Genomic DNA, 27,349 nt, shown 5'->3' on the forward strand with positions numbered 1-27,349 from the left:
ACAGAATAAATGTGCAGGCTACCCTCACACTGCTGCTCCGGTCTGGTTTTCTCTCCTTTGTTTTTAAAAACATTCCTGAGCTGACACAATAATAGAGCATTACAGGCAAAACCAGCGTTCACGGTTTCATTTGTAAGCTGATTCAGATTAAAGAGGATAAACAGAGTCAACTTAAACTTACGAGCTTCTCCCATATAGAGCTGCGTGTGGATGAGGAGCTGGAGCCGGGAGCGGTTTCACTCTGACACAAATGGCTTTACTGAAACCAAAATTTCATGAAGTGAAAGGTCACTTTTACCTACACATGTCAGCATCTCCGCCACAAGACTCGTGGCAAAACACTCAGGTGAGCGATGGAAAGGTCACGTGTTCTGTATACAACTAATATAAGAAGCACATATGAAAGCAACCCTAATCAGAAGTGAAAAATATCAGATTCGGTGTGGTTTGTGGTGTTCAAATAGTCATGATAGAACAGATCTGAGTCATACGTGTGCAAAAAACATCAGGTTCAGGTCACTTTCTGCTTCAAGGACAACTTCAAGAAGCCAAAACACAACTATGAAGACAAGAATTTCATTCTTTGCACATTTTTACTCCTTAAAATAAAAATAAAAAACAATTCTGGCCGTTCAAGATCTTCTAAACACACCCCTGAAACAACGATCAGCTGCGCTCATCAAATTTCTGCTAATCATCCTCTGAAACTCTGAAATTCAAATTCCACAAACACTGCAGCAGCTGCAGCACCGCCGTCTGCACCAACACCATTTAAACAGACTCGAGCATCGTTCGACCGCCATTTCTATCGTCCTCTGTCGGGCAAAGTAATGAACTGTTGTAAAGCTCAATTATTTATGTGGTTTGTCCAAAGAGGCTTCACGAGGAGCAAAAAGACAAAACACACACACACACACAGAGGAAGTGTTTATAAGATAAACAGAGGGACTCTGGCTGGCTGCTCGTGGACAAATCTGTGAGGATTGACTGCTGGGGAATGGCAGTGATGCACATTTTCACACCCAGCATGTAACGCTGCACATTTGTCGATCTGTGAACTGCAAACGTCTGTTGACACACAAATCTGTCAATTCTCGACATAACAAGGAATCCTTCAAGCCAATTGGTGCTCCGCGGGAGGATGCTTTGACTTAAGCATGCCTCCATCAGGCCTTTAATCTTCAACTTTGTTAAATGTATGTATTCAAGTAAATATCTGCACATTCACAAGCGCCAAAAACCGCCTGTAACACACCGTTGTGTGAGGTGGCAGGCCCTGGAGGACATGAGTGCCACTGAGGGAGATTAAAAGCAAAACACTGCTTGCTTTATGTTAATACTGCGCTTTGAAAGGCAAACAAAAGCCACAATTCTCTGTTTACATTAATGAACTCGGGACACAAAGATGTGAAAGCAAAAATGCATCACATCACAACTTAAAATAAAAAAAATGAAAATGGGGATACAAGTTTTACACGAAGCGTTTGGTGGCAGGGAGCACCAGGATGTCTCAGGTGAACCGATAACCGACCGGTGATAAAATAAGCCTCTCTGTTTGTCTCGCTGCAGTGACCAGAGGGAGGGCACTCCAATAAAGCAGCCACTACTGAAAAGTCGTGTATCATCTACCTTAAACTCGATCCGTAATATGAAGGGTAACCGGGATAGTCAGAAACACAATCATCATGTCACTGGAACATAAAGATAACCATACAATATTTTAAAATTCTATTATATTTATTGTTAGATTAGTCCCTTTTCTTTTTTACTTTTAATGTGATTTACAAAAATGCACAAAATTAAAATTAAAGATGAATTTTACTGACGGCATTATTTATTATTTAATATTTGCTTTTGGTTTCACACGGGACACAATGCCCAGTCTCACGCGGGAGGAAGTTCTGCTTTTGAGCCTTTTATCCACCAAAGCCTCGTCTTCAGAAGAGCTCTAAAGGGTTTAACGTCCCCTCGCGTCCAATGCCAAGTTGCAATGTTGAGATCAAAGCAACGCAATTGTTCAGCTGCACTGATGGTTGCAGAGCAACATTACTAAGAAAATCAGGAGATCGGTGTAAAGGCAAACTGCTGACCTGTGCACGCTGTGAGTGCAGGTATATGTACCACTTGTGCACTGGTAAATTACACAGGTTATTTTGTTTGTCTAGAAACACAGAGCACAAAACCAGCATCAGGGTTACTTTTCCGGTACACGAGCTGTCAGCAGGCCAACTTTGCAGAAAATCTCAAATTTTAGGCTGCAAATGAGCACAAAGACTGTAAATTATACTCTCACAAGGCGACCGCATTAGCCCGAAAAACAGCAACAAAGCGCACTGACGTCTGTACGCAGCATGAAGACGATAACAGCAAATGGAGGAACCAAAACTACTTCACCATCTCATGAAAAAAAAAAAAAAAAATCCTGGAGGAGTTCAAGGAGAAACAGCACAACTTAACCCAAACACTGGAGAGCTATTCCAACACTACACTCAGTTCTCAGATAAGCATAAATAATGTTATCACAGCAACAACCAGCAAGGCTGTACTTCCTCTTATTCAGCTCATGCCTTGCTCCTCTCTTCATCTTCTTCTTCTTCTACGCCTGACATTTCAGGAAATAAAGACGCTATTTTCAATCGAATCACACATCTTGAAGGAAGAAATACAACCAGGTGGCGAGTCAACAGAGCACGTCCCCTTAAAAATTCCATCCAAACCAACGCGTCTTATAGCCGAAAGTATCTCAGGAAACCTCGAAGCAGGACGGTCGCTAACTCACCTTTTAAATTCTTGGGGTTGTTCTGCTTGGTGCGCGGCATCTTTCCGCCTCAGTTCACAGGTGCATCTTGAGGGGTGGGGGGGGGGAGTGGCTGTTAACCTTGAGGTGAGTCGACTCCTGAGCAGTCTTGGCACATCTAGAGGGGAATAAACAAACACACACATATACTGTGAATACATCAAGTCTGCAGAGGCCAAACATGAGCTCCACAGATCAATGAGGCACTGTGCAGCCTCTCCTGCTCCCACTTGGCAGCTGTCTGGGAGTCCAGGACAGAGCGGCTGATTGAGCGTGCTCCTCAAACAGGTGCCCGGGTCGGAGTTTTTCCCCCATTTCAGGGCCGCCTTGAAACTACGTGCAGCGCTGCGCGGTGAGGCTCGGCCTGCTCTCTGCCGTCAGAGGGGAGGAGGTGCGAAGACATTCTGTCGATATCAACATAACCCTGCAGCGGCTGCTATCTGCCGCTCTGATCTCGAGGCTGACACAGAAATGATAGAGTTACTGCTCATCACTTTAACGAACGTCAGCGTGGATCTCAAATCATGCAAACTATACAACCCCCCCCCCCCCCCCCCCCTCTGAGCGTCAGGCAAAGAAGTGTCAGAGATCTTTCTGTCAAAGTTCAGTCTTGCAGGTCTGCATCCTCCATCGATTGTTTTCGCACTGATATCAATCGATGACCTTTCCCTAAATGGAAGATTAGAAGCTTATTATGGCTGCAATGCAAATTCCAGCTGACAGAAAAAGGTTGGTGTTCAAGTTAAATGTTACCCAGATGTCAAACCCACAGTGCTACCTGACATGCACAAGCAGCCGCAGAGCAAACGCTCCCCCTCTGCGCAGACAGGAAATCACTAAAAATCATGAATAAAACCTCTCATTTAATGGCACCATTAGCCTTCCTTTGCCCTTGCATCATCTCCACCCCAAAACACCCCCCTTACCCCTGCAGGAGACGTGCACGTTGCAGTGAGCAGCAGTGCTTCAGGAATCAAGTCTTTTGTTTCTTCCCCCCTCCTCTCTTCCTCACCAATGTTACATAACACTTACTACAACTGGATGATGATGATGATGGTGATATTTTGTCTCCATACAGTTGGTACATGTGGCGCTAGAGCAATGACATCATCTCACGGTACTCACACTCGCTGCAGCAGGTCGCACAAAAACACATGCAAGCTCGGCTTCAGTAGACGCATGAAGAGGGGCTCCTCGCCGGGTGGTGTTTGAGCGCAGGGGTCGACGGCGCGGACGAGCTAGGGGAGCAGGAGGAGAGAGACGTTTCGTCTGTCTGTCAGTCCGTCTGCCAGCCAGCCTGACTGCTTGCCTGTGTGTTTGTGCGCGCACAGATATGCGAGGAAACACCCCGATACTAACACGAGAGAGAGAGAACGAGAGCGAGGGAGAACAACATACAATGCTGCGTCCCGTTCAGGTGACCAAAGAGTGATGATTTCACACCTGAGGGGCGAAATGCAAAAGCAGCCCCCACTGGCTCTGAGTGCGTTAATCACAAGACTGAGAAATATTAAGCATTAGATGCAGAGCGGGCTGCAGGAGCATGTGTGCTCCGGGTTCATGCAGTGCAGTCATTAGAAGCAGAGCTAAAAAGAAAAAAGGGCATTACTGGCATTTAACTGTGCGCAATGAAGTCAGCAAAAACAATGCGTGGGAATAGCGTATTTTGTGCCTGTTGCAACACGTGAACGCCCTGTGAGGGAGGGCGGAGCCAGGGAAAACCCCTCGCTTGTCGCTGCAACAGCGCTCGAATGGGACGCTTCCCTTTATCCAACAAAATGCAGTCAGATTCCAGTTCAGCCACACACACAAATACACACGTTTGTCACGGCAACAGCGGACACACAAACACACTGAGGAGCAGCAGGTGTAGCTGCTTGGCTTACCTCCAAGTGCAACAGCGGGCACTGCGCAGAGAGGCGACCCCGGCAAGCGCAAGTTTTTTTTTTCTTTTTTTCTGTGCTGCAGGGTCCAAAAACAACACTGCGCAAAAAACAAATAATAAAATAAATGCACAAACAGACTCACACCTCTCCTCTCTCAGTAACAGACCCCCCTTCCTCCTGCTCCTCCTCCCCCCCCTTCTCCCCCCACTCAAAGTTAGCGACGGGCTAAAACCGGGCAACACACACACACAGCTATAAAAGCATGTCGGACTGTCTCCGGCTGCAGCAGCCGAGCTCGACCTTTAGCAGCCGCAAACGCGCGCGGGGGAGCAAAGAGAGCGCGCGGGACGCGGTGATACTCACAGGTGCGGGTTTGGCTCGTGTCAGGGCCGCAGCACACCTTTTAGAGTAAGAAGGGGATCCGCTGTTTTTTCTCCCTTCACCTTCTCTCTCACTTTCTATTGCAGGAAACAGACAGGCCTACTGACGTCAGCGGGGGTCCCGTCTCCGCCTCCCAGCCACGAGGGGTGTCCTCCCAGGCCAGCGGGGGGCTCCCGACGGCCGCCACGTTAGCGCAGGCCCCGACGCCTCCTCGTCGATGCCCCTTCAGTGAGCCGCACCTCCTCCTCTTCCTCCCTGTGCTCGCTCCCTCCACGTCTGCAGGTGAGGCGCCGCATTCCGCGTCGCTTGTTGCAACCCCCCTGCCGGACCCCCACTCAGCCTCTCCTCTGCACATAGCTCAGGACTGACGGTTTTCCCGGAGGTTCCTTGTTGTCAGGTCACGTTGTGCCCCTCCGCCACTACCGGCCGGGCTTCCCCGTGCACGGATCCAGCTGCACGGACGTGAACAGGGGGGTGGGAGGACTTCGTGCACCAGGACCGCTGTCCGTGGCGGTAAACAAAGGAGAGGGATAAACCGTGGTCTGCACGGGTGCCGAACAGCCTCTGAAATGCATACAGTTCAAAATGACTCACCGAGAAGGCCTATTTTATGGGATTTCTTCCTCCACTAACATATAAAGCCACAAACACCAGTGAAAGTGTGGATATTCAGGTGCCTTTGGGTTCCCAGTTACAAACCAAGTGATTTTGTTACCTCATATGGGTTTAATTCCTAGACTGGGAATCTCCATCTGAAACCTAAATCAGATTTGAAACTGTGGGAGATCGGGTTTCAGCCTGTTATGTAATTTAAACCATAAAAAAAATTGATTAAATATTTTCCACAAGCCTCAAAAAGATAGAAAATCTGGAAAAATCTTTTCCTACGTATAATTTAAATATATAGTGACTCGTTTTCTGCAAGCTTTATTTGTTATTGCATGCTCTGTACAATTTTTTATCAGTTACAGATGCTTAAAATTTTAAATTTAAAAAATATATATATTTTTTAAAAAATTTTTAGTATTTTTCTTATTTGTTTTGCAGATGGGTCTCAATTATTTGTGTCGATAATGTAAAACATCTAAAAATATTATATATTTACATATTTATGTATCTGTATTTTGTATTCAGTGTTAGTTCTTGTGCTTGATCTCCTGACGAATACAAATAATAAAGAAAATAGTCCTATACTAATACTCCAGGGCAGAAATCTATTTTTAGGACTGATTTTGATTTCATATTGTTATTATAAAACTATTAAAGGGTTTCATTAAAGGCCCCTTTTCTGCAGCACAAATACAATGACATTGCTGTACAAAAATTAAAACAACATTGTGTAAAAACAGGAAGCATGCTGCTGCTGCACTTGAGTGAGTAAAATGTTAAATGTGATTTGAATCAGTGGTTTCAGGTGTGTCCTTCCTTCAGTTAGTGTTCATATGTCTGTTTGAAATATGAACATGTCTCTCCAGATATGTACTCTAAGTCTGTAGCTGTAGCATCGAAGGGGCCAGTAAGAGTTTTACTGGCCCTTGTTATATGTGACTTATGATTTCCTCCACAGTAACCTAAAAAGCACCACAGTTCTCCTGAGCTGACAGGGAAAAGTTTGATAAACAATTCATCTCTGCTGGGAGGTTTTCATCTGTTCAATATTCAGGGTTTAATTGATTGTTTGCTGTTTTTATGTGATTGCTTGTGGGTTTTCAAGCATAACAAACCAATTAATGCGGTAATGTCTACGTATCACAATTTGTGACACCGCTTTTCTTTTTTGGATTGATGCGTTCCCTCTAGAAAGTCTCGATAACATGCGTACTACAGACACGATATATATTCAGTTCAGACACTAAAGTTTCAGATTATAGTTCATAAAGCAATTCTTTTGGATTAATTACCCAACATTATCCACTCAAAACTGTATTTAGAAATTTGAGCTAGCCGGCAGTTCGTCAGCAGGAAAGCTAACAGGTGGGCTAGCATTAGCTAACATTAGCTTAAAGAAAAACAAGGTTGGATTTGATCCTGAAAACTAAACACTCCCTCCATTAAACCCTCGCTGATGTAGAATGTAGTTCTCTCTAATAAGAAGCTTGGAAAGCACTGGACTTCTTTACATTTCGTGAAGGCGTTTCACCACTAATTGAGTAGATAATATTTAGGCTGGATGGCTTAGCTATATCAAAGTCGGAAATTCCTTTGTTACAGGAGTTAAAAATTCAATTCAACAAAGCAAATGTACTTTATTAGCAAGGGGTCACCATAGCTGATGGATTCACATATCTGATTTTACACAGGAAGCCCCTCCTGACACAGTCCTCCCATTTGTCCAGGCTTTATGACAAGCATTAGGAGTAAACCAGGAGAGTTTATATCTCTCAGTCTTAAATTGGGAATTTTTGCAAGTTAGCCGAATATGTTAACCATTACACCATATAGCTTAAATAATGCATACATGTGTTTTTTTTAAACAGATTTTCTGCCTTTTTTGTTTAATTGCTAATTACATTAAACACTCAAAAATGATGTTGAGCACAGTAAAGAACATGCCAAAGCAACACTGTATAGAAGTGTTGGTCAATTAGAAGCCCACAAATAATACTGACACACACTACAACAAAATAATAATAAATCAAAAAAGGTGCACACAAAATCAAGTTTCTAATAATCTTCACCCTCGAAGGAGTTTTAAGAAGAATAATTTTTGGTCACCAAATAATATTTACCAAATTATCGATGTATATGTGAACAGGGCTTAAGCAGTATATGTACAGTACTGTATTTTCACCAGGAAAATGAGAACTAGGTTTAGCTATTTAATTTAATGTACAAACATCAATGGAAATGCACTATAAAAGGCAAAAACAGAGTTTGTATAATCCTAATGAGCTTGAAAGTCCATATTTGGTATGACCTCCTTCACTCTCCAACACAGCCTGAACCTCTTAGTTAAGCTTCCTTGTCATTTCTTTAAGTAGTCTTCAGGAAAAGTGCTCCAGGCTTCTTGAAGCTAATTCAAAGCTCTTCTCTGAATCTTGTCTGCCTTTTGTTCTGTTTTCTGTCAAAATGACTCCACAGTGCTTCAGTACTGGTGAGATGCGGGCTGGCCAATCCACGACTGATAGTGTTTCGTTGTATGTTTTTCTATCCAGGTATGCTTTTACTCTACTGGCACTGTGTTTGGGCTCACTGTCATGCTGTAAAATGAAGCTACTGCCTAATATAACACAAAGAAATCAGACTTTTGCACGGTACTGGAAGTGTACATTTAAATTTAAAAAACTATAACAAATTAAAATATTTCAAAACTTTTCCACACCTGCCTGACAGAAAATCTCCAGCATTTTGTTGCATATTTTTAAACATCTCAGCTTCCTCAGGAGATAGCGCCTGCTCACCCACCTGTTGTATAAAGGCTGTTTGTATCTTCCAGTTCTGCCAGCCTGTTGTCAATGCACACACCCCATCATCACATCAACATCCTGTGTTTTTGGCCACCCATTTCCTTCTAAAGCTGAACTTTTGTTTAACCCTAGCATGCTAAACTTATCACGGGGGAAGAACTACCCAAATACATATTGTTTTTTATTTTCTCGTCCTCAACATGAGCTCGTTGGACCTCACTTGGAATTGTTCACTAGGCGTCACATTCCTTGCATAAAATTCAACCCATGTCCGTCGCATAGAAATCAGTCCACCAGCTAATGAAGGCAACCAAGAGATTTAAGTAATAGCTCTCCTTTTTTAAACAAATTCATATACATTGGCAATAAACTGCATTATTAAAAAGAAGATGAAAAAAATATTCTTACCATAAATATTTTTTGTTGATTTTTGAGTTAAATTCCTCACTAAATGCAGTTAATGAACAATAACAGCTAATGTGACCTAATGAGACCGAACCTGACAGGAACGGTAAGTTAAACTACTGCCTTTGTGTTTGTTTAACAGAAATAATACAAAACGTATAAATCTCTCTCTACAGTGTCAAATGTGCTATGTCTTACATGACCTTTGTGATTCCACACTCTCTTTTACACACAGCTTTTAACTCACATTTTCCACTGCAGCTTCATCTTTGCGAGCCATTTAGGTGACGAGAAACCTGCAAGCATGGAGGGAAATTTTACTTCTTGCTCAGTTTCCTTTAATAAGCATGAAACAATAATGCTACATGTTCTCACAGCCCACTCAGGCACACACAGAGGTCTGTGGAGCAACACAAACCGTTAAAACGACTCTAATGATATATTTTATTATTATTTATTTAGGCTGTGGGTGTTTTAACGTGATCCGCAGCAGAACGCTCTGCAGCAGTTGCCTGGGTGCACTGGTGTTGTTATTTTTATCCCATGTCTGTATTCCTGGCTCCACAGTCACGGTGAGTGTGAGTTGGTCCAGCCCAGCAATGATACATCACTGAATGCAAAAGGTCATGCTATTTTTATTTTTTTACCCCATGCACCAAAATAGCTCTCAGATAAATGCATAAATAAAATGAATAATTTCGCCCGGTAACCAGTTGTTTGAAGTGCATTAGGAAAGCAAGTTTATGTCTAAGAAGCCTCCTGGTATAATTTCCATCCTATTGCAACAGTGTATTAAAAAAAAGAAGATGACAATGAGATAAAATGCATCTTCAACTCATTGTTCAATATGTCAGTAGCTGCATATGCTGCAAAAAGTCTCTGAGAAACACACCACCACTCGAAGAAACTTTGCTGCAGTGAGGCAAATCTACCCATTAATAAGTTATTTTGTGACAGCCGCCCACCACCATATCACAGGCTTCCTGCAGTCTGCAGAGTAGGACTCCTGGCTCAGTTCAGCTTTATGACTCACCTGTTTCAACTGTAACAACTTAAAATGGCACATTTGAATAGTGGAACTTTTTTTTCTGCAAGGAGAGGAACAAATTGTTGTCTTTTCACAGTCAGATCTGAAAATTGCTGCAGTGATTCTGTGTGGTTCATCTTCTGTGAATGAACGAGGGCTGTCGTGAAGGTGATTCGGTTCCTCTCTCTTGAATACAACAAGGCTTTTTGTCAATTAACAGCTAAAATGGCAGCGGCTGCTGTTGCAAAGGATTCTCATTCTTCTCTATGAGACTGCTGTCTGTACACTCTCATTAAAACTGAAATGTTTTGGGGTTTTCAGCTCAAGATGAATATAGCGAGGAGGGTATGGTGTGTGTGTGTTTACATAACCACATTTTTCCCGAGAAGATAGCTTGTTTGCTTTGAGCTAACCAAACGCCAAGAGTAGAACAACTGTTTATGAACTGAGCCCTCAGATGCATCCGTGTTAGCCAAAGTCAATGCAAGCAGGGATCCAATAAAAAGAATAATAATTTTGTGGTTGTAGCTAGAGCCGATCCACGTGTGTCTCTAAAGATCAGCAGAAATGTGTTATTAGCCTGGAAGGTTGTTTAGATTTATAGTATTACAACGGGTGAAGGCAGAAATCGCTGTTGCAGACCTATCAAACAAATAAAAACCTGAATGAATTGTGACTGCTGGATTAAGTATACTGAAGTGTATGTAATCTGCTTGTAAAGACAGTTGATCGTGCCGACAGAGGTTTGCACTGGCTATAGTGAAAAACTGCTTCTTATTGCCTGTTTGTCTAAGTCCCCCCCCCCCCCGGGTTTCTTAGTCAGTTTTTCTGAGGGGGCACAGTTTCACAATTACAAGGTATTGTCACGAAAGCTTAAAATTCATCATGCAAATCTACTTGTAGCGTAGGTTCTATCTGATTAGGTGTGAATTGACTTGTTTGGTTCATTCGCTTTAAAAAGGCCCTACACTCATGAGGAAAAGGGTTTTTACAGGACTGTAAGCAAGCTTGTGAGCGCCGCTGACCCTGTTTGAAAACGCCAAGATCTGTGTTTGAGCTTTTCTAGACAGATAGAAACTGAGGCATGTGCAAATGATGACATGGGCAGCTTTGTTTGTTTCCTATTCTTTTTATTTAGCTGATAGATTCCAATTTATATACAATTGTTTAGCAGAGAATCATCTCTTAAACAAAAGTTAATCATGGGCATCCACAGGGTTCTGTGTTGGGACCGATTCTTTTTATGTTAAACATGCTTCTTTTAGGTGAAAACTGCATCAATTATCCATCTAACCCGATCGCACATGGGTTAGTTAAACTACAGAGATGTCCAAAAGACGTCTGGGGGCTGTGTGACATTATATTTGGCTCTAGGGTTGTCATTATAGTAGCATTTCAAACTTGATAGCATAACCCAAGAAAATACTCAATACCATGTGTGATGCCACACATTGGCTGCATTGTTCTAGTCTTCTATAAAATCTAGAATAACACAAACAATGACAGCAGTTTTCATATGTTGCCTTATATGGTGAACAAAATACAGGATTGTGTTTATTATAGATAATAAACACAATCCTGTATTTTGTTCACCTTTATATATGTGACAAATATGTTAAGATATTTTACGATTTTAAGAAAATAAACAGGTAATGCTGTGTAACTGTCATTGCAAGTCAAATAGGGTAATAATTGTGTTATCATGGTAAAATAACACCTATTATGGAAGCTTGTATACGCAGTTTAAAAAAGCAAACCGGGTTTAACTAAGTCTTATCTCAATATTTTAACTTCCTGACTAAGTAACTCCAAATTTGCACCTACTTATGAGTAATGGCCTTCTCCTGTGAATTGGACCCAGATTCTCAGTTTCTTGCTTTTCCTGTTTAAATAAATCAGGATGAGCTCATCGTGGTCTGATGTTGACTTCATTTCTATCACAGTGGGGTTTTTTTTTTTTTTTTAGTTGCATTTGGTTTATGTTTACATTAGACAGAAAGATCTGATCTGGAAATTTCTGAATTTTGTGTTGCTTTTCGACGACACACAGTGTGTAATGGCTTTTAGTCTAATTCTTAAGATACACAACTTGGAATTTGGAAATAATTTGTAATTTTTAAATTGACATGTCTAAATACCAAACTGACATTTTGACTCTTGGGTTGTCAAAAAATGTTTAATTAGCAGAAACATGCTTTCCTAATTTAATAATGGTACCAAAAGGCAGGGCTGTTACCGGCTGTTTTACTCCTACATCACTAGCCGCCACCTTACTGACAACTTAACAGGTGGCTAATGTGGTTATTGGAGATCTGCTAACAGTTAAATGGCTAACAGTAACATGTGTGCCAGCCAGCCTCACCTTAATGAAAACAAATACTTCAGTGATGCTGAAAGAGGAACTTTACAAAATTTCTCATAAAGTGTTGTTTAGTGTTGTGAATGTTACTTTCAGCTGCTAGAGAGTAGTGTGGCCAGGGAAGTTGTGCTTCTGCTGGAGGAAGTATAGCCAGCAGTGTTGGTATCGATAATGCTGTAAATGAGTGTCTGATAGACACTAATCAATACTAAAAATTACTGAGTATTGATTTTTTTTAACAACCCTATTTGGCTGTAGAAATCTTTGAATCATGGTGTAAACAAGAAACTCACTCTGAATGTCAGTTCCTTGCCCTTCTGTACTACCGGCTAGATAGTCCTTTCTTATCCAAATCGAAGGTCAGAAGGAAACAGAGTTTGAAAACTTGACCCTACATACCTTAAAGATAATGCAAATCAACTCAGGAAGGATCTAAGACTCAAGCAGGCTCCCTTTCTGTCTCATTTCCATCTCTCTGAATGTAATTATTGAATACAGGTTTTTTTTGTTTTTTTTTATTTTTGCCCGTGTTCGCTGTGGGGTTTCATTTGGCAGCATAAAATCCTGCCAAATGAAACATGCTGAGCCAACTGCTATGCTGACCCCTTGTGAATGAGGGAGCAGCCCAAAGTAGCTTGAGTTCCCTGACATTCCCAAACTCTGCCAAGTCAGATCAACCTCTGACAGGCTAGCAGGATGATTGCACTTTATATTAAAAGAATAAGACTGCTTCAATTGCTCCTGTATCAGTGTTAGTGAATGGCGGCAGGGCTATTAATATCCTGGAGTGGCTAGAAAAAAATAAATAAAAGCACAGCTGCCCACAACTGTCCTCCTGAACAATAGGCTCTTATGTAAAGGGAAGGCACTGCTGTGTGTGTCCTTCTGTAACCCATGTTCATGGGGTTTCTTGAGATGTTTTTCTTTGTTTCTCTTTGTTTAAAAAATAGATATTTACTGAATGCGACCTTCCAAAGAAAGAGTGTATTCATAAGGGAATGCCTGAGTGTCCTATTTCTCTTGGCACACAGAGAGGCATTTGGATAAAGATTTATGTCGCTGAAGTATTTATAGGTTGCTGTCCTTTCATTCCCCCCCCCTCTTCATTTCTCAGTACACTTCCCATTTCCACATAAACACCCTATACAACTACAGTACAATGGTTTTGGCGCCCAGGCTGTCCTGTGGAGACAAGCTGTGCGTCACACGCATATCACCCCGGACCGGTTTTCCACTTGAGCACCATTACAGAGTCAGGAAGCCGAGTGCAAACGATTCCATCTACATTTCAGGATTTTCCAATTAAAGGTGCCATGCATGGTTGTAAAAGGCAAATTTTAAGGCTGTAATGTCACCTGTTCTCAGACTAATTTGTGTCCATGCAGGATCCTTGGGCACAGCAGGGTGGTTTTAAATGTAACTCACTGGTTTGTATCCTCCCCAGCACTACTAAAAGGTGGGGTGTGCACATTGCTGGAAGCTTTGTTTACAACACATCATATGATATTACATAACTGAGGCTGTTGCTACGGCAACACCAGGACTCCACCCCTTCCCTACCCAACCAGACTTTGGACACACACATGTGTACATGCACACATACACACACTTTTTTGGACTAACAGGACCGCACGACTTAACATCCATGGCATTCCACGCTACTAACAAGACGGCCTCTCTCTGGTGGCTGGAAATCCTCCTTCCTAAGAGATATTTAACAGTCACCCGGAGGAGAAACATCTTTCCGCTATGATGGCTCACCGCGGTGTTGTTTGATAAACAAATTAAACATTCACCACATTTTACTACCTGCGCAGGAACAGTCCTGTTATTTATGGCTTTTAACCAGAGCACAGCCAACAGAACAAAAAAAAAAGAAAAGAAAAAGTGATGTAAGCTCTCAACCCGTACAATGCGCGTGTTGTCAGCGGGTGAATGGCAACCGTGTGTGTCAGCTTTCATTACTGTGTGTAAGCAATCAGCTCAGCCAGATGAATTCAAGGTCAAGGAGGCACTCCTGGCTTCCTGAGCCATACAATAACAGACTTCCCCACATAAGAGCTGTCTCTTTGTATTGAAAGGTACAGCACTGAGTACTCTCTCAGCTCTCAGCACTGTCTCAAAGCGCCATTCACGTCTGACAGTTCAGCAAGAAGGCTTCTGTTCCAGGTTACAATGGTCCCGCTCCCCATGGAGTCGGGCTTCTCAAAGTTTTGATCACATCTGACATATTTTAAAAATTGTTTGTAATGTGTCTGTCCAGAGAGATTTGGCTTGGTAATTTTATCGCCTTCCTGCTTATTTAAATAAGAGACGATGTTGGACTGCAGCAGTGACAATACAAACAATGAGAGCTTAAAGCTTACAGTAGATTATGCAGTGAACATTTCATTGGAAGCTGAAATGTGAACACGATTAATTGTTATGCATAATAACCAGTTGCTGGGGAAAAGTGGTTATTGAAAAATAGTTTCTGGTGGTTGCAAGCGGATTGCTGCGTTTGCCTGTAGTTTGCATGGAAGACGTCGACCTTTCTGTAAACACTCGCCAAATACCAGCCAAACGGAGCATGTTCAACTCTAAACTAAAAGTTGTGTCTCAGTGCAGTAACCAGTGTTCTTCAAAATGTGCAACTTTTACTTTGAAGGCAGAGTGGGGCACTTATAGAAGAATCATCCTTGGCGAGCTACCAATGCATAGCAAACATGAACAACTTGGTGCCAGGTTCCTCAGCTTTGAATACCTTCTAACAAATCATAACAGCATAAACGTGTGGATCAATGTCTTCATATCAAACTGTTGGACAGTTGAGGCTTTCAGCCTACTTCTTCCAGGAAACAAGGAAATGATGTATCTTCATAGAGCTTCCTGATTGGCAGAGGTAACTCGAAACTTTGAATTACTGTTTTAAAATGTAAAATTTATAAATTAAAAATGTTGAGATGTGGATGAATTTTTCTTTTCAGTGGAAGAAACAAGGTTTCAGAGGGTCTAAACAATGACATGGTTAGTGGTCATGTGATTAGCCATCATATGACTTCAAAACCTTAAGAGAGGGTATTCAAAAACAGCCATGGTGACATTAACCACCAGTTTTGAACTCGCATTTTGAAGCTTCAGCATCGGCATGTTGTTTTTTTGGAGGTAGATTTTACCTTATATGGAATAAAGTGTGGAGCTCTTAAATATCAGCTAAGATTTGCCAGCTCCATTCATAAACTGTACTGGTGTAACCCACAGACACACACATATCTGTTAATAAGTTGGCAAGTTTTAGACTAAAAAAAAAAAAAAAAAAATCCCAGAACTTCTCTCACCAAAAGTAAAGTACAATCTCCCGGGATGGTCTGCTCCCCATAGTGAGCCGTAACACCAGCGAGATAATCCGTTAACACGCTCCAAAAGGCTCCAGCAGCAATCCAGTGAATGAGGCCGATCAGCTCACTTGCCAGTGAGTCAGGAGACCTGTCAAACAGCAAGGCACACCCATAAGTCGATTAGCAACTCTGAGTTGTTTTGAAAGGGAAAACTTTCCATAGAGGCGGAAGTGTTTTTATTAGGCTGTAAACATGCTTTTTAATGGTATGATGTTGCACTTTTAACATTAGACTATGGAAATTCAATCTTTTTTTTTCAAAAGGCCAGAAAAGGAACTGCAGTTTTTGTCACTTCAGTGTTGGCTTCACTTTTAAACTCTGGAGGTTGTCCTCTGTCTGCACACCAGCACACACAGTTTGAGAATCACTATCATGGTCTTCCTCTTCTTCTGCTTTCAGCTGCTCCTTTTGGGGACTCCCACAGCAGATCATCTTCCTCCTCGATCACACCGACCCTCTGCATATACTCCTTCCATGTCCTTTGTGTGTTTTTTGTCCATTATATCGACTGTCCCTCCCGGTCCCTCTGATATACTCATTTCAGATGTTCTGTTTGGTTAAATGGCCATAAGCGTGGATGTGAGCATAACTGGTTCTCCCTCCTCCCTGTTTTAGCTGTGCGATAATCTAATGACCTGTCCAGGATGTAGCCCGACACAGCAAAGATAAGATATATTTTATCTGAAAAGTGAGGAAATTCCTGTGACACAGCGGCCAAACAGATTAAACACAACTTATAACAAAAAATACAAATAATAATACAAAAAATAAATTCTCAGTAATAAAAATTATATTAAAGAAAGCTTCTTAATAACTAAAAATCTAAATAAAATACCATAAAAGTATATGAAAAACAATAAATGTAATGCAATCTAAAGAGCTATTTATAAATCCGGAAAGCAAAATAAAATTGTGGAAACGACTTACTAAATGTAAGACATGTAAGGATAAGAAAATGATATCTGTAAGCAAACGGATCTATTAATCAATATGGATTATTTTACATCCACAGCTTGTGCTGCCTTTTGGTGTTTAGAAGAATTTAACTGTATTTATGTAGCTCTAAATCACAACAACAGTTGCCTCAAGGCGCCTCATATTAAAGTTGAAGTTGAAGACAGAGAGACCCCCACAATCAGATGACCCTGTGTGATCAATGACTTTGGTGACAGTGGGAAGGAAAAACTCCCTTTTAATAGGAAAAAAACCTCTGGCAGAACCGGGCTCAGGAAGGAAGTTTTATTTTGTTATTACATGCCATGATTTGTATTTTTTCCTGTTACTCACAGCAGTATATGAGGCTATAATTCACCCCAGACCTGACATGAAGCAATCTGTTCAGCAACTTTGATACTGAGAGTACGTGAGGATAAAAATCAGTAACACTGATCTAATTAACTTTAAGTTTAGAGCCTGTGGACTGTTCGATAGTAATACCAAAGACTTTCAGAGGACCACATCTGCGAAATCGTAGGTTTTGGCACACAGCTGCCAACAGCTGGAGGACACATCTTAAAATTAAGGTACATTTTTCTCCTTTACTCAAGTCCCAACACTAAAAAGATGGCATGTGTCCTTCCTTTTAAAATGTTCCAAAACTACCCATCACTTTCTTTCTTATGATACAATTAGCAAACCCCCACCTCTGTCCCTTTAAAAAGAAAAACCAACAACCCAAAAGGTACTCATTACTCAAACAGATACTTGGAGCATGATTTGTTTCTGCTTTCCTTTCAAGCCACCAGTTGTTATTCCTTTTTTCCCACTCACTAACCTACATCTTTAGCATCATCAGGAATTTTTTGTAATGAAAATGGCACCACGAATGCAGAAGAATTACAAAGGCTGGGAATTTACACAATAAGTCACAGGCTGCAATATGAAGTGTTACCGAGCTACTTTAGGTTTCTTACAAGGGACAATAACACAATATACAGCCTGTATATAAAAGGTGGACATGAGTATCCATCCCTCACTCGTCTGGTTTTCAAAATGCCAAAATGGTAAAACCCCTCAGCTCCAGGCTTCATAACAGGAACCAGAGGTGGATGGCGTGGTGGCTGCGTTCATCTTTTATAATTAAATCAAGTTAGAATTAGTTCTCCTTGGCTAATATTCTGATTGGTCCTGTGTGGAATAGGTAATTTGTCTCACAGAAACAGAAATTAACCCTGGGATTGTCTTGCTTTTGCAGACATCTCTTGGCAATTTCTAATTGAACTCTCCCAAAAGTCTCATTCACAGATCCAAAAATATTTATCATCCATCCATTTTCTTCTGCTTATCCGGGGCCATGTTGCGGGGGCAGCATGAAAAACAGAGAAGCCAAAACCTCTCTCTCCCCAGCCACTTCCTCCAGTTTATCCGAGGAAACACCCAGGCGTTCCCTGCCAAGAGATATAATCTCTCCAGTGTGTCCTGGGTCTATCCCGGGGACTCGTTCCAGTAGAACATCGCCACAACATCTCGCCCAGGATGCATCAAATAGCCGAGCCACCACAACTGGCTCTCCTTCAGTGTGGAAGAGTAGCCTTTGAATGACTGAGCGCTTTACCCTAACTCTAAGGGTGTTGAACCTTGATTGATTAGTTGAACCTCAGATGCAGGAGCAACGATGCGGTTTCTTTATCCTCTTGAGAATATCTGAAGGCTGACGGTAATTTGCCCAAGCAGTCTACATGTGTTTTTTTGGACTTCTGTGGAGAAATATTCACCATTAAAAATTAAGTTTATGTTAGTTGAACCTTTCTCAGTATACCTATGTCATCCATCATGGTGTGCTGAGCTGCGCAGTGATTGCATGATAAGAGTCTCAAAGCTAGACAGCTCAGAGTAATCGAGCACTGTGGTCAGAAACTGACGTCTCTACCTATTTAAATGTTTGTGCAAACCGTCTTGGTTAAAGCTGGGAATACCTCAAGTAAAAGCCACCTTTTACGCTGACTTTAAGCGTTGTACAGCATGTGGAGTTGACGGTGGAAAGATGTCACAGAGATTGTTCACTCTGCTCTAATCCATGCTGACAAAGAAATCACCTTAGCCAGCGTTAAACACAGCCCTCCTTGGAAAATATATAGCTGAGGTAAGCGCTGTATTTGTGGCCTCTTTAGGCTCCACAGAACTGCAAAAAGAGCCCTTAGGAAAAATAAATTCTCCTTTTTCACTGTTCCCTTGGACACATATGAGTCCAGAGGAAAAAAAACATCAAATGTTTTTTAAGCCAGTCTTTAAAGTGCGGCCAACATATTTCTTCTTCTTCTCTCGGATTTTGTTGCCCTTTATTGAGTCCCTGCCAGTGAATCGCTGGCAGACTTTCCATTCAGCTGCAGAAACAAACCTGCAAACTGGCGCACGACACCGAGCCGGGGCCGTGACGACATCTCAGCGGCTTCGCCGAGTAGGATGTGGGGTGAGGGAGGCCAGACCGGAATCCTGGATCCTTAAGTTGAAGAGTGTTTTCAGGAGAAGCCTTGTGTTGTGTCAACATTTCCAGTGACGTTGCCACAGAGGGAAAAATCCCAGCAGCCAAGAAGGCCAGGCAGTACTAATGAGGAAAAATGCTTTGAGTGTCAGATGACAGTATATATAAAGTATTTTGAGAGGAAAGCAGGAGAAGACACTCAGATATTCCATCCAAACATAAACAGAAAGACATATTAAAGAGGGCTGTACTTCATTAGAGGACTCGGAGCCAAAAAATAAATATATATTCAGACAGCAGTGTTTGTAAACAGAGCCATAGCTACCACTAAACCAAAGACTGGGCCTTCACTTGGCCTAACGTCAGGAATTAGACAACAGAAGTCAACCTGCGGTTTCAGGTTTGTGATAAAGGTGTAGCACTGGTAGCGTCTGACCAATCAGAAACATAGGCAGGTCTGTCGATGGCAGAGCAACTGATTTTGTTGTTAGGGTTGACGTAGTGGTGCAGTGGTTTGTACTGTCACCTCACAGCAAGAAGATCCTGTGTTGAATCCTGCCTGGGGCTTTTCTGTGTGGCGTTTACAGATTCTCAACAGGCATTCCAGCTCCCTCCCAAAGATGTAGATCGGTGGTCCACTCAAGACGTACCCCACCTTTTGCCTTATGACAGCTACAATACATTCGTTGACCCGGATTGGATAAGCAGAAGAAAATGGATGGATAAAGCTATTAGAAAAGGAAAATATGAAGAGGTTACGCACTCGCTACAGGCTCAAAGCAACACAGCAGCTGCAGACAAATCAGCGCTGTGTGAGGGCGAGAGGGAAAGTGCATGAATGTGTGTGTCCTTCAAGTGTTTTTCTTAGTATTAACAAAGTTTAGCCGATTTGAAGCCAAAAATTGAAGCCAACAAAAGATGGCAACTGTGTTGTGTTTGTAACAGATGTGTCAGTATCACAGACACAACAGGATCCGACTGTAATTAATTTTGTCCTCAATTAAATTAACATGTTGCTTAGATGTTCATAAGACATTTTTTTTTTTATCTTACTCTTCCAGCTGCAGCCCCAGCGGTGTTAAACAAAGAGCAATATCAAAGATGAATTTAAACCAATAACAAGGTTTAGCCTTCTTGGATATTTTAAAGAAAAGGCATTAGTGGTCTGTTTTAGGATCATATCTAGAGAGCAGCAAACCTCAGTGCTGCTGTAGCTCACCTGGATGACCCTGGGAGGTTGCAAAGTCTTTCCTGGACCCTTTCCTGTTTATCTCTGCTTTCAATAAAAAAAAGACGTTAAAATAAGTTCTTGCAGCCAACAGAAAAGGAAACATTAATGATTGAAACTGTTCCATCAATATTTTTATTTATGCTCATCAGGGAAAGAGAACACCTACCTTCAGAGAGCCCGTGTGTCATGGTCCGAGGGATTCTACCAGATTTGTGACGCAGTGGTTGGATCTCTTTTCTCAAACATAACCTGCTCCTGAGCAACACAGGTTACCATGACAGAAGTGAGCCGTCTTTGTAACCTTGTAAACACCTGAGTTTCCCTGAATATATCAAAGTAAATCCTGCTTCATTCACAGTACACTACTTGTGCTTAACGGCTAGATCATGTCAAAAAAACAATATATATTTTATATATGCATACACACTGCAAATATACTTCACAGAAATCATGATAGCATTATTTTATAGTACCTGTAGTAGCATCACATCAGGCTGGGTAAAAGTAGAACTTACACATAGCTGCATGTTTGGACCAAAGCACACGGGCTGTTTAAAATCATAAAGTCCATTAGCCGTTTATAGCATTTTAGCATATAGCATGTCTAATCTGGGTTTTTAATGGTTAATTATCATCTTTTTATCTCTTCAGGTTGTTTATTTGCATCTAATCCATTAATCCCACCGAGCTTGTCTCTGAGGATAACATTTGAAGACTCGCAGCTGCTTCTTGATGTGCATGAAATGCTTACACCTGGCAGTTAATTATGATAATGCTAGACTAAGCAGCTTATCAGACAGTATCTTATCTTCTTTAATCTAATTTGAAATATAATTGTTTAGCTATACGATTGATGTTAGGTTTGCCACGTCTAATATTCACCTCTGCTTTCAAATGGGCCATATTATCAAGCTAATGACATGCGCTTTGTATTTTTTCAGTGCATCTCTGTTAGTTTGCGGCATTACATTACAGTAGCTCTGTTTCTGACCACCAAACCGAACCAAATTAAAAAAAACAAAGCGCACCATAAACTGTCTGAAACGACTTCAAACGAGGGGGAAAAAGTTTCTTTGTTGATCATTCTGAAAGGCTGATTTCCTCTGAGTCACGATCTCATTGTGAGGCCTTCCCACTTCCCTTCTTGTTTATATTTCGTGCATGGTGTTCCCCCGTTAGTTTCACTTTTTGACTCACCGGATGAACGGTTTAGCGCTGATTTCCACAGTGACGGAGAACAAAAAAAAACCTACAAAGGTTCGCATTAGGAAGTGTGCAGGGAGACACGGTCATGTGGAGCCAGGTGTAAACACTGGTGCTGTGAACAAGTCTGGGCAATCTCAGGAACGGCAGCGAAAACCCTCCAGAAACTTTAGAGATGGTAGCATCTGGAGGAAGTTGTACAGATGGAGGAGGAGGAGGACTGTCTGCAGCTACACTGAACAGGTGGTGTGCTTCATTTAGGACTGCACAGCAATTCTGTCCACACATGCTGAGACAATGTCCCACATTTTGAGTTTTATAAAAAGTCAACACCGTAAGACGGACACTTGCATCAAGTAACCACAAACTCACAAGATGTACAGATTTTTTTTTTACTATACTGGAAACTACCACAAACAAAAGGAAACACAGGTAAGATAAAGACTGGAAAATTTCTAGTACCTGAGTGAATCTCTTTGGCTCAAAGAGTTCAGGTATGCATCCCCACGGGAACACAAATGATTACCAGACCATATAGCAAGTTCAGAATCACCAGTTAACCTAATCAGCATGTATTTGCACTGTGGGAGGAAGCCCGAGCACCCAGAGAGAAACCACACCAGCACAGGGTCAACGAAGTCCACGCAGAAGGCGACGGATTCAAACCTAGAACCTTCCAAGAATAATTTATTATCACTGACCATGTTTAATCTTTTCTCCAGCTTTATTTTATGTTTGAAAATGTAAACTGTCGATTTCTTTGTCGATTCTGCCATTTCTGTAGCGGTTTGGTTTTCCTTTAAGCTTAGGCAGTAAATTATGTTGATAGATATTTGGTATTGGGGTAAAAAATACACATTTTCACAACAAAAACATACTTTAAAAGCCAGATATGCAACCAGCTTCTCTAGCTTAGGTCCACAGGTTTGGGATGAGCTTGAAAGGACGCTTGTCAAAAGGATCTTAAGACAACAGCTTCAGTAACACGCTGTGCGACTGAGGGTGTTCGACTACTCGTTAATAACACAACCAGTCAGATGCATTTAGGTATGGTGAACCCATGGTGCTGAGCTGGGATTTTCCCACACAAACATCTCTATGGCTTACAGAGAATGGTCCAAGAAAGAGAAAATATGCAATGAACAGAGGTTCTCTGGGTGAAAATGCTTTATTGATGTAAGAGGCCAGAGGAGAATAGCCAGCCTACACTTAGATAGGCCGCTAGAAACCGCAACCGCAGCTCAAATAACAACTTGTTACCACAAAGATATGCAGAAAAGCACCTCTGAACACACACGTCAAACTTTAAAGCAGGCTACAGTAACAGAAGATCACACCGGCTGCCACTCCCGAGCTAGAACAGGAAACTGAGGCTGCAATTCACACGGCGCCTGATCTGATGATTCTCTATTTCTGCTGCGGTTCAACGGTTCAGGCTGGTTTTGGTGATGTAATGTAATGTTTAAAACACCTTGGAGATTTACAGCAGGTTCTGTACATCAGTAATTTTAGGATTCGTTTTAGAGACCTTTAGACATTTGTGTTTTATGCATGTTATTTGATGTCCGGGCCCTTATTAACAACTCTTAGACAGATTGTGGAGTCCTGGTTAACAAATGCCTATTTTTATGCAGAATTATAATCATAACTGCATTTTTATTGATTTGTGAATAAAATGAAATTGAAATGAACAAATAAGGACACCTGGTAAACCTGGTGAAGTGTCCTTATCTGACATTTTCGAAATGAGGAGAAGTTGGATGAGGATGTCTTTATTGATCCCTGCAGGGACATTTAAGCCCGGCCTACGTATAATGAGCAGTGAGTCATTGTCAGTATTGTTCTCTGTTTCTCATAAACCTTGGCAACTGTGGGCACCAGAGTTTGAGGTTTTTTAGATGAGTGGTGGTCTCATTTTTACAGGTCTTCTGTCCGCTGCTGCTAGGCAACGTCTTTAAAGGCACCGTGACATCATGTGTGACCTCGGGTGTAACCTCATAGACGTGTCCCGTCGAATCAGATGCACCGAAGCTGTTCTGGTGGCGCTTGGTGGACAAAGACCTTATTAAGGTGTTTTTTTGACTTTTACCTGTCACTGTAGTGTATAAATAAGCCTCCACTGACTGCAGCGTCCACATTTGCTGATGTAAACATGCCTCTGACAGCAAGCACCGGACTGCTTTCTTAAAAAGAAAAAAAGATATAGAAATACTGAAGTGAAACTTCTTCTCTTGCCAAATTTTCAAACGACTGCAAATATTTTTCCCAGGCTTTTCTGAAATTAATGTGTGTTTATGTAGTCGGGAGTTCTGAAAGCTGTACAGTGAGCTTGCGTGGGTTTCTAAAAGTCCATTTTCCATGTGACATCAAGTCATTAAAGTCTTCCCAGTGCCATTTGTTTGAACTCTGAATGCTTGGAAAACATTTCCCGGAAAAAAGCATAATTGAAAAAACAAAACAAAAAAAGATCAAGTCATCTGCGTCGTTGCTACTTTTAGATCCTCCTCTGGAAAAAAAAAAAAAAAGAGGGCAGGAAGCAAACCCAGCGGTTCTGCTTGGAAAATGCTGCACTAGCTGAGGCGGTGAGGAGGAGCCGGATGCAGCTCCCTTGGTACTTCATCTATGAGCTGATTTATGGGTTTTGAACAGCTTTTAATGACCCTCCACTGTCCCTGTGAGTGTGGGCCCTGGGGAGCATCAAGGCAGCACAGTGCGTGAAGCTGGGAGCCCTGGAGGTCAGTGGGAAACCTCCACAACACAATTTATGGAGTCATTAATTGTTCGCTGAGAGTTGGAGGGAAAATCTTGAATCTGAGGCCAGACCTTTGTGGGGTTCACATTTCTCCACAAACCCACGCAGGGGCACCGAACGGCTGACATTTGTGTCAAATTACGAGATAAATCCTGCTCATTACAACTCGGATCTTGTTTTTGTGAGCTCAGCTATCTTTTCTACTGGGGATCAGAGTACACAGTAAACAAGCAAACAAAAACATGTCACACCAACCTCTATCATCCAATCACGTCTGACTTCAAAGTCCTGCATTTTGGCTTCTTATCAATGCTCATGTCCTATAAAAAGGTCAAATCAACTACCAGTGATATTTGTACCCTCAATCAATCTGCAGCTGTTTAGCTAGCATAGCATTATGGCATAAAGCCTCGCTACCATCCTGTATGCTAACAAGTAACAAGCTAGCAAGTACTGGTGTTTTGTTGGTTGAGTTTATTTGAATCTTTTGGGCTACATCCACACGAACACGGTAAAGAGAGATTCCCTACTTTTACTTTGAGAAATCTCTTTGTGGTTACATGAAAAACACACAACAAAATGATATCCAGCATTTTTCAACAGCATGCTAAAGCAGCACCAGAAGCTATAACACATCGCAGACTCTGACAAGGAAAGGAAATAAAGGTACACAGCTTTGACTTTTGAGACAAAATCTATATTTTTCTTTGCCACATGTAAATTCAGAAGATTTTTTATTGACCTTGCAAACTCAGTTTACATGTGTACAAAAGACATATAGAAAGGCTTAGTTTATCTTTATTATAATATAGCTGCTTTCTGTCAGGATATAAGAAGTTCAGAGCATTAAAAAAAATCCCCAGTGAGCCAAAGCATTCTCAGACTAAATTCAACCAGAACATCAGTGATGTGCTACATCAATACACTTCTTTGACTGACAGCAGAATTTGAATGAACTGACACCTCGCCATGGCACGAGCTCACCGGTCCTTCAGCCCTGTAAGCTAAAAAGACTCAAACTAATTCATAATTTAGTTTAACTGTCCAATCTGATGGTTTTATGACCAGCTTATAATTTTATTTCATTTAAATCTAAAGGATTTTGATACCTAATTTACGTTAGAATAAAAGTGTACATATAATAACCTTGACTAAGACATCATTGCTACAGATCATCTTGCTTGTATTTTTCAGACCTCAGCTGTTTGTTTGTTTTTTTAAATTTTTGTGAACATCAGTATCTAAAAAATAAAAAAGGATGCATTCAAACACCAAAAAAAAAAAAAAAAAAAATCTGCAACTTTTTAACGACCTTCTCAGCCCGATACAGAAATTTTCCTCGGCCTTGTCAGAATGAGGTCGACATAAAACCAGCACAGACTTTGTTTCCTTGTGCAGATTAATCAAACGTGTTTGTTTTAGAGGTCCTTGCTGGCAGATTTTGTTCGGACTAGTCGAGCTGTCTACCCGTTGCCGTCCGCATGTCGAGCTAAGACAAACAGCCACTGGCTGCGGCTTCATATTTCACATATTTGTATCATTTAATTTGGGATTAACTAGTTTGTTTTGTTTTCTTGCTCCATTCTTTCACCGCACTGTCATCTGAAGTTAATGAGGAAATGAAACCGTCTCGGTTACTGTTGCTGACATATGAGATGAAGTATTCCCCCCCCCCCAAAAAAACAGGATGTTTAAAAGTGGGTCATTTCTAACTGTCAGGGTCAAACAGGGGCTTTAAAGGTCTTCCCAAACTGTAATCCAGCCATATACACTAATTATATTCTTTAGTCATGTTTGTCTTCACATTAAACCTTAAACGCATTAAACATGAAGAGTTTACTGTTTGATTTAAAGCTCTGCGCTGGGTTTCCTCAGTCAGTAATTCTTGAATGTAGCAACACTTATTTCACTTCTTCATCTTCACTGGTAATAAATCACTCCAATCTGAGGGCTGGGGATTGGAAACATGGGACATTATACAGTTTAACTAAATTAGCTGCAATCAAAATCAAATACAGGCTTTCCCCAGTGCAATCTTTACTGCTCTCTCGATACGACTGCTGGCAGCAACTCTGCCTTTCAAGTAAGTTTTTTTGCTTTTTCCCCCCTGGAAGATACGTTTTAACCACATATTATTTTTCAGTCTTATTAGTGAAAAATTAAACTGTTTCAGGAGAGTGCCGCAGACATCCCGGATCATGTAAACTCTACAATTTGTGGGCTTTGTGGGTTTACTGCTGAGGAGTAAGCTACAGTGCAGATTCATACAGTGGTTACTGGGTTTGAAGCGCTCTCATGCCCCCTGTGGACAAAACACACTTACACACTGTAACTAACTGCTCTAACAATTACCCACATTTTTTATAAAATAGTGGACTGGTTTAAATATGGTTTAATAAGGTAAATGCTCATGTCTCATGTAGATAACCCTTTGGAGATTTAATTAAAATTATAAGAGCAGCCAAGCAGTCGGAGTGACCAGATCACAACAAACTAAATGTGGGCCAAAGAGTATGTTTGTGTGGGAGATTTTTAACCTGTTAACCTTTGAAACTGCTCAGTGTTTTCTCAGTTACTGTTCCATCGAGCAATCATTCATCTTTCAGTGGGCATGACTTCATCAACTGGTGTCTTTTTTTGAGCCACAGCTTTCTTGTTAGGCTCAAAAATAACCGATAAAAAGCATAAAGCCTGTTTAAGAATCTCCTTTCACCAGTTTTCCCCAGTTATTAAATATTTTCCAGTCTTTATTGTAGCTGAAATTCCTTTTGTTTGTGGTAGTTTTCATCCTAGTCCCGTGCGACTTTGTACCGACTTGTAATTTTCCACCTCGGAGCGTGGCATGTTAACCTGCAGGAGGCCCGTGATGTCTTCACAGGCATTCGATAAAAGCCAAAGTTTAGGAAAGTGTCCGTATTACATTGTTGATTTTGGAAAACGGGAGCTCATCAAGATGTGGGACATTGACTCACTGTGTCAGAGGAGATAAAAATTCAATCACCCTGGAAACAGCTGACGGTGTCGATGTCAACGGGTAAAATAACAACATCCCAACCACACATTATTAGGTACACGTGTTCCGCTGCTCTTTAACACAAATTTC

General features: G+C 41.4%; 1 protein-coding gene across 6 annotated transcripts in view; it reads right to left on the minus strand.

Annotated features, from left to right (window-relative positions):
• The window catches only part of hivep1 (HIVEP zinc finger 1), an 82,659-nt gene extending 61,678 nt beyond the window's left edge, over positions 1-20,981 (minus strand). Inside the window, exons 1-5 of one of the 6 annotated variants that reach the window (XM_026156777.1) lie at positions 20,807-20,981; positions 20,458-20,546; positions 20,280-20,333; positions 15,580-15,727; positions 2,780-2,915 (exon numbers count right to left, since the gene is read on the minus strand). In XM_026156777.1, coding sequence (XP_026012562.1) covers positions 2,780-2,819 — 40 coding nt within the window. In that variant the 5' untranslated portion in view covers positions 2,820-2,915; positions 15,580-15,727; positions 20,280-20,333; positions 20,458-20,546; positions 20,807-20,981. Of the gene's footprint in view, positions 1-2,779; positions 2,916-3,829; positions 3,889-3,922; positions 4,547-4,683; positions 4,798-5,046; positions 5,155-15,579; positions 15,728-20,279; positions 20,334-20,457; positions 20,547-20,764 lie in introns of those variants that run through there. The other 5 variants (XM_026156776.1, XM_026156774.1, XM_026156778.1 and 2 more) reach the window with 5 other exon arrangements.
• Between the last annotated feature and the right edge of the window lie 6,368 nt (positions 20,982-27,349).

The sequence above is a fragment of the Astatotilapia calliptera genome, chromosome 22, assembly GCF_900246225.1.
Source record: "Astatotilapia calliptera chromosome 22, fAstCal1.2, whole genome shotgun sequence".
NCBI lineage: Eukaryota > Metazoa > Chordata > Actinopteri > Cichliformes > Cichlidae > Astatotilapia > Astatotilapia calliptera.